The following is an 11,875-nucleotide window of genomic DNA, read 5'->3' as shown; positions in this document are numbered from 1 at the left end:
GGGCGGGGTGGCAGAGTGAGGGTCTCTGATTCGAGTCCGAGTGTTGGAGCGTGGGTTCGTCGGATGGCGAAGGGAAAGAACTTGCTCGGCTCTGTTTCCGAACTCGCCTTGGTAAGCCTTTGTTCCCGTCTTGTCCTTGTTCCTTTTGACTTTGATGAGGGTGGTGGAAGAACAATTGTGAGGGTGGTTGAGTTGTTGAGCAGCGATGAACCGAGACTTTGAATGGACGGCGACCTTGAATCTGACCGAGTCACGTGTGATTCAGACGCCCGCACATGCGCCTTTTCGAATTTTGTACTTTACTACACCTGGCAACCTACTGTACTTGTATGCCACGATTCCACCAGTACTTGTATACCTTGCTGAAGTTTCCTTCTTGTACACATCACTCACGAAAAGTGCGCCGGGGAAAAGTCAAACGAGAACCCGTTTCGTGGTCTGATCTTAGTGACCGCTCTGAATCCATCGCCCCAGCAGGCTCCCGGTCGGGTAGCAGTACATATGCCAGTCTAGCCTTGGAATACTCGGGATCTACAGTCGCTATCAGAGTCCTTGTAATGGGTGCTGGCCCAATCGAATTAAAGCGGCCGCATATGATCCATCTGAACCCCTCCCTGTCTTCTCGTTTACCGACCCGGCACTTCATATTCCGTAGACATCCTTCAATTCGTCGTCTTCAGATGCTGAATCACTGCCAAGGTCCACGCCGCTATCCACAAACCCAGACTCGGTGCTGTCTGCACCCACATGGGCCCTTTCGCGTGGCAGCTGGTGCACCAGATACTCCACCGGCGCCCGTTGCTTTTTGCTCATCACTTCCTTCATGTGTTCCTGCACGACCGGCAAGATCTTCGCTGCTTTGGCGATCGTCTCTATCGTCCGGTGATTTAGTGCCTTGATGCTCATGGTCACTGGCTGATAATACTCCTGCTCCGCCAGCCACTTGCCTCCAATCTCGCTCTTTTCTCTTGCAGGCTCGCCGCTCGCCGTGATCTCGGAGCCCTTGCGTTCCACTAACCACGAGCAAACCATCTCTAAACCTCCCGGACGTATCTCCAAGACGGCATACTCGGGAAAGAGCCATCTATCCGAACACGCAGTCTGGTTCCCAGACGGTACGCTGGTAATCTCCATTACAATGTGCTTGATGAAGGGCTCAGGTCGAGCTGGGGGAGGTGGTGGTGGCGGCTGCGGCTGAGGATGGTACCCAATGTAGCCTCCCGTTGGGGCCCCACGCCCAACTGGTGGCGGAGCATGTGGAAATGTGTGCATCACTCCTGGTAATGTGTTAGGTCCGAGTGGTGGACCTGCAGGAGGAGGACCACGGGAAGCATTGTTCGGATGCTGACGTGGCTGTGACGGTGGAGGATTGTACGTTGATGATCGCCCGGGTGCTGTTGCAGGAGAGGGATTTGACGGCAGTCCTGGAGGTGCAGGACTCGGAGCAGTAGGTTGGGGCTCCAAGGCCGGTTGACTTGGGGGTTCTGCAATCGTCGGCGTGGACGGCGGCTGGCTTGGTGGCCGCGCTTCGCTTTTGGAAAGCCGCTCTACCTCCTGCCGCCGGATTACTTCATTAAATTCGTCGATGTGAGCCTGGAACTCTTTTAATTGTTCAGGTGAAGCCATTGAAGTTGCCACAATCTTCATCAGCTCCTTCAACTGAGGATCAGACGCTGCTCGTGCGGCCAGCATTTGTATAACTGGATCTGTCGCGCTGCTCCTCCCTCCTGAAGGTGGATTGGACTTTGAGTCCGGACGCGGCGTCAGAGATTGTTCATGGTGGGGTTGGGCTGGCGGTGTGTGTGATGGGAATGCAGCAGGACTGTGTCTTGACTCCTTCTCTTGTTTGAACTGGATCGGAGGAGGCCCCGTATTGGAAGGGGACAGAGCTGCCGAGGGCGGAGTATCTGTAAGCGGGGCTAGAGGATTGAAGGCTGGATGCGCAGCTGACGTGGATGGCGATGGTGACACAGAAGATGGAGGTGGATGCGGTCGTTGAGCCTGGTTATACGGAGCAACAGGAGGATAACTGGGATATGCAGAAGCAGATGGTGGCGGTGGAGGCGGAGGAGGAGCCATGTGCTTGATGGTATGTTGATTTGGATGGCGTGGGAATGGCGGAGGAGCCGCCGGATCGCGAACTGTGTAGAAAACCACATCAAATGTGTGAGGCTCAATCGTCACAGTAGCAGCACCCAGCCTTTGCATCGTTTTGGCATCGGGGTTATTAGGGGGAGCCTCGATCACACCCTTCCGCTTGACAGGTTTGACCCAGTATTTTTGAAATATCCCGTTGTAAAGCCACTGCATACGAGAACGGTGCAGGGATGCGGCAAGGACTGCGCTCTCCGCAATCGATTGATATTCATGCACAGACAGACCGGAGGATTGTTTCTGTTTTGCCGTAGGGAGCGGCTGGTTCGCATCAATGCGAGAGGGCAAGGCATCTTCCGCGACGGAAATCGAGGGAGATGAGCGCGAAACCGAGACTGGAGTCTGAACCCGAACGAGACTGTCTCTTTTCTTGTACGGCCGCTTCTGGCGGGGTTCTGAGGCGACAGCGGAGGGTTGTCTGCGCGGAGTGGGAGTGGCCGCGGATACAGGAGCAGAAGGTCGCGCAGGCGAGGACACTCTTCGTTTTGAGACCAGCTCTCGTCTGTCACGGGCGGGCAGAACCCGTTTCTGAGGAGTGACCTCGGTCATGAGGTGATTGAAAGACGACCTGTAGGCCGATAAACTCTTGTGGCTGGTTCAGATGGGAAACAGTGGAGGAAGCATGAACGGCGGCGCATGCGCATCAGGAAGAATTACACAACGTTGCCGCAACTGGAGGAAGGTTTGCCGGGCCTTCTTCGCTCCCCGCGGCCCGCAGCCGCAACCGCAATTTCATCTTCAGCCTCAGCCTCGACTGCAGATAGGAGTAATCTGCAATCATTGATAGCAAAGCCCCAGCAGTGTCTGACCACTCCCACGTATCTGATCTCCATGTGCCATCGCTACCTGGAACACCAAGCTTTCACGATGAATGTGTGAAATTGACCTGCCGCGCCCCTTACTCCTTTCCGCTCAACCCCGATCGCCCTAGTTTGTATTGCAATGGCCTTCGACAGTTTCTTCCGCCGAGCCTTTTGGGGTCTGGCTGGGTGTGGATTGATCTATGCCGTAGCTATGGGTGCTTTGACCTTGCCGGTGGTCCAGCGCAATGCCACCTACGTCCACAACTTCAATCCCACCTATTTTCAAGATCTGAACAATACTGAGCAATTTGGTTTCCTCCATCACCAAGTTCAACCCTTCACCGTCACCACCCATGACAATGTGACTTTGTTTGCCTGGCATATCCTCCCTACACATCTCTACTCCAAGCACGAGAAAGCCTTAACTGAGCAGGCAGATTTCGGCCTAAAGCCCTGGGAGACCGCTTCTAAGAGCGTTGGTCTTCAACTTCTTCTCAATGATCCGACTGCAGTTGTTGTTTTAGCCTGTCATGGAAATGCTGGTCACCTCGCCTCCAATTACCGCCCTTCCGCATATCAGCAGATGCTGGGTGTGTCGACCCCAGAGAAACCGGTCCATGTCATAGCCTTCGACTACCGCGGATTCGGCCTGAGCACGGGTAGTCCCACGGAGGAGGGTGTTATCCAGGACGCTGTATCATTACTGTCTGCTCTAACCGGAGAGTCCGACAATGTCAAGGATCGACGCAAAACAGACCACCAGCATGTGGACCCTGCCCAAGTGGTCTTGGTTGGACAATCCATGGGCACGTTTATTTCGACGGCCACCTATTATGAATGGGTGATAAAACTAGGCAGGGCACCGCCAAAGGGTTTAATTACCATCGCCAGCTTTACTTCATTGCCCAATCTACTCGAGTCCTACTCGTTTAAAGGCCTCACACCTCCGATTCTATCTCCGTTGATGGCATATCCTCGAGTACAAGAATGGTTGCGTTCCCACATTCTCGACAAATGGGACGCGAGCTCTAGGCTGGTGGAATTAGCAAAGACGCCCGAGGTCCAGCTCAATCTGCTCATGCTACACGCTCGCAACGACTACGAGATCCCGTGGCAGGAAGGTCGCGCGAACTGGGAACACGTATTGGACTCTGCAACCAACGGCCTAGTCGACTTTCCTCGCAACCTTGATCGAGAAGAATGGAAGAGCAAGGACGGTAGAAAGCACCTACGCTGGGAACGGATTCGACACGGAGGGCATAATAGAATTCAGACAAGCGAACAGGTTCGGCTGGCGATATTGCGACTGATAGAAGGCGAATAGTCCAGGCTGCTAAGACAGATGAAAGCATTGCAAGTCGAATACCCCGTAGACCTTTTTGTTTTTGGATGCTCGTGCTGACAGGAGTTCAGCGGTGAGTCGATGGCAAATATAAGAGGCACAAACTGACGAGAAATAGCGTCGAGGAGCAATTCACTACTGGGTAAAAGGCATCCTCGGGGCCTCCTTAGGTATAATGGCTAATTTCTGATTTCTGAATTCCTTCACCTTGGTTTCACTTCCCTGATTTCTTGAGGCCCGTCGCTGAGCTGTTGACTCTGGCTCCCCCTTCAGTCGACATGGCTCTCGATAGCCTTGCTGATTCCTTCTCTGACACTGAGTCTCTTCTCTCTGATCCCCCCACAGATCTCGACGATATGGATTTTGCAGGTGGACAGGATCTGAAGAGAATACCTCCTGCTGCCCACAGACAATGCTTGAAGCGCAGTTTCAATTCACGCTCATACCTTGCTGACGATCCCGTAGCTGACTCTTACGGGATGGATGGTGACTGGCATCCTCCCAGGCAGCCGAGACGTTCTTCTCGTGTCCGCAGCCAGTTCGAAGGTGTGCCCAATGAAGTCAGTACTGTGAGAGCAGGAAGTGTGAGGCTCCCGCTGACCATCGGGCAGATCCTCAACAAGATTGTGACCTTTCTCCCGGATGATCATGATCTCCACAACTTGATGCTCACCTGCACGACCTTTGCGTACGCTTTGACATCTTCCCGGTCGGCAATCTGGCGTCAACGGTTCAACTCGGTCTTCGACTGGCCATTCATCGTTGACATTACAGAGTTTGCTTCGGCGTATCAGTTACGGAAATTTGTCCTCCAGAAGTTCGTCGAGTTCACCGACCCGGACGATGAGAGATTGCAGATTCAATTGGAGGTCTTGAGAGATATGCTCCTGGGTAAGTCTAATGGCATCCATTATCTAGATACACAATGCCTCGAAGCTGATCGTTTCCCACACAGAGTCCTACAATCAGCAGTCCAAGCTCCTCCCTAGACGATCGACCTCTCGCAATCTCGCAGCATTTGCGTCAGAAAACTCTCCATGGGCACGAATATTTCTGTCCTGTCCGTTCTTCCCCAGCCGAGGCGACCGATACGGCCAAGCACATTCCCTCTTTGACTCGATCCAGGTTGTGTTATCCCATCTGCTATTGTCACCGGCTTCCCACATGGCCTCCACTGTGAGATCATCCAGGACGAACTATGACCTGGCCATTGTGTACAATTGGGGAAGCCCATTGACTCTTCTGTATCCGAGAGAGAAGGGGAAGGGAAGGGACAAAGGGGAAGAGAACGAAGACTCGGTGCGAAACAGGACACGCAATAAACGACGCAGCGGCAGGCTACACAGACTACGTCAACTTGGCAGGCCAACGTATAAACTCGACACCCGTTCTCTGCTCCACATTCGCAACTTCTGGCACCGTCACCTCATCCAGACCGCGAAGGGGTCCGGGGCGAGGGACGTTCTCACCGAGAATACGTATGCGAAAATGGCACGAGAGTTGATGCGTCAGGGAATCACCCCAAAGCCGTGGGACAGGCCGCTCGCCGACGACTCATTGCTACAGATTCCCACCGAGTGGTACGGACACTATTCCACACTGGCCAATTGGCCGAGGAAGCGGCTGGAGCTTGAAGAGGTCCAAAGCCTGGCGGAAGACTGGCACGAGGTTGATCCCATGGTAGGTACTATCTCCACACAAGGGCACAGGCAGATAGACAGAGACTGATTGCGTCGGGTGAAGAAACTCGACTTTGCCATCTCGGCGGACAACCGAGTCGACGGCTTCTGGTCGCCCATCTTCAAGAGCGTGCCGGCTTTTCAAAAGTCACTCCCCGACCTCAGCCAATGCGTCTTCATCCGCGGCCTCGCTCCTTTTGTCCAGCTATCGTCCCCGAGCAATTCTGTGAGGGCATCCGACCCGGCGAAATCGCAGTCCACGCTCACGCTGCCGGCCGCGCCACAACTGTCCAAATATCACCCTTACTTGGCTCTTCGTCTCCGTGGCGTCGTCCACTCCATCCCTGCCCAAGCTCTTACAAACGACGACGAGGACGATGACAACGACACGAATCAAGACCCCGGTCTACCAGGATTCAAGCGCGTCGTGATGATCCTCTTCAAGCCCAGCAAACGCTACCTGATCCAAGTCCTCGAGCACGCCGAGGGAGAGTACGGCGAGACGTACGCGACAGCGCTGACGGCGCAGATGGCGCAAGGTAACAATAACAACAACGCCGGCCCTGACCCTGGCCTTGACCCCGTGCCCGCGCTCGCGCTCGACAACGCCGCCGAGATCGACGCGCGGCTCGACGAGTACCTGCGCACGAAACTCGTCTCGAACCCTTTGTGGCGCGACGGGGCCAACTTCGACAGGGACGCGGTCGAGGAGATGGAGGAAAAGTTCCGCCTCAGCGAGTACCTGGAGTGGAACGACATTGACTACGCCTACGCGTACGAAGGCGCACTGCTTCCCGGCGGGAAGATTATGTTGGGGAAGTACGTTTAGTCCTCCTCCTCCTCCTCCTCTCGAGGGATTTTCATTATACCATTTCTGCTAACGCCATTTCTTTATGATAGGTGGTGGCGCATCACCATTCTCGGCGACGGCGAGGGGTTGGAGTGGAGCGACAGACTGGGCGACCTGGATGAGGATGTCGCCGGAGAAGGACAAGGGCTCGACCACCCCAACGACGGAGACGCCATGGACCTGGACCTAGATCCCATCGCAGGCATGGGAAGTGGCAGTGGCAGTTCCGGCAACACGCACCAGCAAGGCGCATCGAACGAGGCTGGCCGTGAGACCGGAGATGCGAGTCTCCATAAGAACCGCGAGCGCGGACCATTTGTTTTCTGGTGTCGATGAAACACTGACTTTTTCTCTACAAATTGGTACAGAGAATAGGAATGGGGAGGGCGACGATGTCTCTTCATTTTACCTACCTACAGAGCGAGCTTCACAGGTATTGTACATGCTTTTTTACCTTGCATGTAGCTCCCCAAGGGATGCAGACGATCTGGATTGATCTGAGGATATTGGGACAGTCAACCAATCAATCAACATAATGCTCAACGCTACTCCTTGGGTTTGAACATTCATCTAACATCTATCAAGGTCCTGAATATCCACGTCTCTCAGGTCACTTCGTCCTCGCCAGTGCTGGACTCTGCAATAACCAGCTTTTAGGGTGGATGGAATACGTCGCACCTTCATGTGTCTACCTGTGTCAGAAGGCGGCGCAAGAGTGATAAACCAGAGTTTCCGTCTCTCAGCCTCGCATTCTGTCTCAACTTGTGTCAAACCTCGTTTCCGCGGCCTCAGCCCGCAAGAACCTTCCCACTTCCGTATTTGCAGGCTGGTGATCAGCAAGTGCCTCCAGCGCCGACTGGTCACGTCGCTTGGCTCGCCCAAATAAACACGACCAGAGATCTTCCTTGTCCACTATCTCCCCACCCGACTTGCCCGAGGCAAGTAGCCGACTGAGGTTGGCGGCTTGTAGCTCCAGAGAGTTGGCGGCATCGATTGCATTCTCTTGAAGAGTTTTGTTCAGATGGGGTGTATTTCTGCCCGACTGGGAGGCCGAAGAGGCATCGGTTTCGTTCTTGCTCTTCATGTGTGACAGTCGCCGCGCCACACTGATCTCGTAGATGGACTCTTCAACTGTATCAGCGATAAGGTACATCCATACTGTCGTCGACCGGTGTTGTCCGATACGATGCACTCGCGCAATTGCTTGCAGCTCGATCGCCGTGTTTATCAACGGCTCGCAGAGAAAGACATGACTCGCAACTACAAGATTCAAGCCAGCGGAATGCGCCTTCGCATGAAGCAGAAAACACTCAATGGCCGGGTCCGATTTGAATTTTTCAGTGCCGTTCTTGCCATCAATACGGGTCGATGAGATTTTATATGCTGAAAATGCCCGAGCGAGCACGTCAATGAACTCGCGATATTGTGAGAAGATAATAGATTTGGAGCCGGGGTCATGCTCACGGAGCCAGAGCAGATGACGGCAGAGGAAATCAATCTTACTACCAAAACTGGGACCTTGAATGTCAATGTTCTTGATCTGATTCAACATGGTCGTGCTGATGTCGGAGTAGATCGACTGGTCATGATGGTGGTCAGTGTTCGACAACGTCGACGCTGAGGTGGAGCTGGACGGAGATTCGGCTTGCACAGCTATCTCGGCGGGTTTGTAGGTAATGTCATGGAAGCTGTTCGGAAGCAACCTGGTCTTACACACAGGGCAATTGTGGTGTTGACTGACCCATAGGATCAAACAGCTTTTGCACGTCAGATGCCCACAATTGGTCATGGCACCAACCTCGAAGCTGTCAGTGCAAATGACGCAAATCCGAGGCCCTATCGACTTGGACTCTGTCTTCATGTGCATCAGATATCGAAGTTTGGCAGAACCGGAGGCAATTCTCTGTTGTAGTTTGGTTTCCTCGGCCACAAACTCTTGATAGTGTGGTTCGAACAGAGGCTTTCCCACGTTCTCTTCCTGGTACGGTGCGACAGTGTCCGAGATCTTTTGAAGGGCGCGGTAATATTCCAGCCGGCTGTTCATCGTATCACGGAAATGGTTCACCTCCTGCTCAAGACTGTTCAAAGCTTTCGTTTGTGCCGAATTGAGTTGCTGGACATGTTTCAGGATACGCTCCAGGATTGCCAGTTCCTGGCTCGCACGAGTCTGATTGTTCCCTTCTTGCCACTGCAGAGAAGATGCCATCTGCCTGATTTCGGCCATGATCCCGCGTAGACAGCCCAACTTACTGACCTTGACACGCGTTTGCTCACGCTGGGCAAGCAAATTCAGCATCAAGCTAGGTGCAGGGCCTTCCCCTTCCTTGGCGATCCGGTAGAACTGCTTCATTTCCTGTCTAATGAGCAGATTTTGTTGACCGTTGATGGCTTCGGAACGGTCGGCGAACAGGGCTCTGAGCGCTTCCATGTATGCGTACATCTCGTCTTGGTGCTTGGTCGAACTCTCGTATTCATCACCTTGAAGTTCGATGCCTTCATCCTCGTCGATAAGGGCATGGCTCAAGAAGTCCGCCATCTTCTGCCGCAACTCATGAAATTGCGCTGCTTGGGCATCCATCGCTTTGCAATAGTGATGCAGTTTCTCAAAAACCCTCCTGCTTTCAATCCCGCCATACCCCGAGGGCTCGGTCATGGGTGGTATCTGCGTCACCCCGCTTGCCAAGTTGGACCTGACTGTAGTAATCATCTTGTTCACATGACTCGTCGCCTCTGTCAGCAGCTCTCCACGAATTGACTTTGCCTCTTCATATGCCGCCGTCTCCTGTTTCTCCAGTTGCTGGTAATCGTCACTTTCCGGAGAATAGTTGGATTTGAGTTGAAAGTACGCATTTGCCATGAAGAAAATAGCAATGTGCTGAACCTCCAAAGCAGATCGTAGTCGAGCCCTCAAAGTCGTCAGCCTTGGATTCGATTCTTCGTCGTCTTGTTGCTCCTTCTTCGCATTCGATAACTGTCGCTCGTCTTCGTATTGTTTGCGGCACTCCGTTACAATACCCACAGATTCGTCATAAACTCCTTTCCATATCCGAAGAGCTTCATCGGTGTCTTTGGCGTTCTCTTTTAATTGCCCTCTCCGGATCTGTGCGATCAATTTATTTCGCTGCGCGGTGCGAAGCTGACTTTCATGCTGATCTATCATCACATCCAGCACTTGCTCAACCGTCCGAAGGGGACCGTTCGTGTTTCGACCCAATGCACGCCTATTTCGACCTCCAACCTCGGGATGGAGACATGTCTGTCGTAGACGAGTAAGCCAGGTCCGCATCGTCTCTACCGTAGCGGGGGAGTCTGGATCCCAGTCGTCTTCCAAAGGAGCGCCCGTCCGATCGAGACCACAATCCTCACAGAACTCCTGGAAAAGCTGGGCATAATGTTGTTCTTCGATGGCGGTAAAGGGGATTGTGATAGTATGTCGGCTTTGCGGTGGTAGTCGCAGATCCTCACGGACGAATTCCTTGGAGTGCCTCATGGCAATCTCTGACAACATGTCCCGGAAGAGAGGGCGGTGGTAATTGATGAGGTAATCCCACAGCCGCGGTGATCGACACCACGGCTCGTATCGAAGAAAGAGCAGGAGGCCAAACAAGTCTCGGTGTCCTTTCCGAAGAGGGGTTCCCGTGACTGCCCAAGCGTTGTGCCGTGGGATGAGCCGAGCCACTGTGGCCGCGGAAGACACACCACTTTCAACCATCTGAGCCTCATCTAGGCAGACACGCCACCAGGAGATCTGAGTCAAAGGGCTTTTTGGCGTTTCCTCTCGTTTGTAGCGCAGATTTCGATCTGGCTTCTCAGCGACGTAATGAACTTCCTTCGCTATGACATTGTAGGTCGTCAGCACCACGTCTTGGTTGAGAAGTTGTTCGATAAGCTTCTCCCCCGATTTCCTGTAGCTGCTAACTCCCGTGTAATGGAAAACACTCAGTGAGGGAGCGTGATTCTGAAGCTCGTCCTTCCACTGCTCAAGAATCGATGGGGGTGTAATGATCAAGGTTGCAGGAGACGGTTTCAACCCCGGAAGATTAGGTGTCCAGGCTCTTCTAGGATGCAGGCAGATTAGAGCAATGATTTCCAGCGTCTTTCCTAAACCCATCTCATCTGCTAGAATCCCGCCTCGGACGGACGCAAAATATTCCTCGACCGCAGATAGGTCTGTCGTAGTAACTCCCAATGTATGGTTGACATAGCAAGTCCCATTGTGCATTGTTTCAAATTTTTCAAACCCCCTTGGAAGCCGGTTCTCGGACGATTTAGGCAGCAGCTCAAGTTCACCGTTCGTTTGCACAGCCATACCTTCTCTTGAAAGGAGCCACCGGACAGCACGTCTCTGAAACGGGTACAATTGTGAGTCCAGGTGAGGGATCCGAATGTCTGCAGAGTTGGCATCTGACTTCTCGGGAACGTGAACATTGTCATAAAACTGACGAGGGTTCCAGGGTTCGAGCGCAGGCTCGTTGGGTTCTGCGGGTGGCAGATAACGCCCAAGCATGTCAAGTAATACCGGGTCGACCTTCTCTCGAACAACGGCGGTATTTTCCCACAGAATGCAGACTTGAATGCAGACCTCGTGACCCACGGGCTGCACCACGGCATACGCACAAGCGAGTGGCAGCGCCGCGGGATGTTTGTATCTCACCGCCGACTCCAACTTTTGAACGTCTTCGAGGATCTGCAGATCCCTCGGTGACAGACCATCAATCGAGATGTACTTCCCGATCCTGCCTCGCCCAACAGAGAATCGAATGACATGACGGCTCTTCGACTTGGTCACCTCCAGCACAGTAATTTCCAGAGCAGAGTCATCGGAAGTCCGGTCGAAAAGGTCAGGGTCGGGCGTCGAGGCTCTCAGGTGCGCTTGGGCAACTACAATGTACTCGGAAAATGGGGCTGCGGGGGAAACTGAGGGTGCATCGAGAGTTGGTGAGACCTTGCGTCTCTTCGGGGCAGGCCCGTCGAGAGCCTCCATTGTCGGGTCCTCGAAAAAAAAAAATGAAAACAACAAAACGCCGAATACAAACAAAGGTAGTGG

General features: G+C 53.5%; 3 protein-coding genes across 3 annotated transcripts; 1 reads left to right on the top strand and 2 right to left on the bottom strand.

The window, feature by feature from the left end:
* Positions 1–642: 642 nt before the first annotated feature.
* On the bottom strand, positions 643–2,703 carry AYO21_08026 (hypothetical protein; the record flags this gene model as incomplete). The annotated part of the gene is made up of 1 exon (XM_022657976.1): positions 643–2,703. One exon carries the CDS (start codon positions 2,701–2,703, stop codon positions 643–645), a length of 2,061 nt encoding a protein of 686 aa, XP_022509735.1.
* Positions 2,704–3,096: 393 nt separating this feature from the next.
* On the top strand, positions 3,097–7,164 carry AYO21_08025 (hypothetical protein; the record flags this gene model as incomplete). Its single annotated transcript, XM_022657975.1, has 5 exons — positions 3,097–4,174; positions 4,645–5,190; positions 5,255–5,979; positions 6,043–6,797; positions 6,879–7,164. The coding sequence occupies 5 exons, from the start codon at positions 3,097–3,099 to the stop codon at positions 7,162–7,164; spliced, it is 3,390 nt and encodes a 1,129-aa protein (XP_022509734.1).
* A 421-nt stretch (positions 7,165–7,585) lies between these two features.
* Positions 7,586–11,812, bottom strand: AYO21_08024 (hypothetical protein; the record flags this gene model as incomplete). Its single annotated transcript, XM_022657974.1, has 1 exon — positions 7,586–11,812. One exon carries the CDS (start codon positions 11,810–11,812, stop codon positions 7,586–7,588), a length of 4,227 nt encoding a protein of 1,408 aa, XP_022509733.1.
* Between the last annotated feature and the right edge of the window lie 63 nt (positions 11,813–11,875).

This window comes from Fonsecaea monophora (genome assembly GCF_001642475.1).
Source record: "Fonsecaea monophora strain CBS 269.37 chromosome Unknown Scaff66, whole genome shotgun sequence".
Lineage (NCBI taxonomy): Eukaryota > Fungi > Ascomycota > Eurotiomycetes > Chaetothyriales > Herpotrichiellaceae > Fonsecaea > Fonsecaea monophora.
Note: the sequence above shows the minus strand (reverse complement) of the source record. Positions and strands in the feature narration are given on the sequence as shown.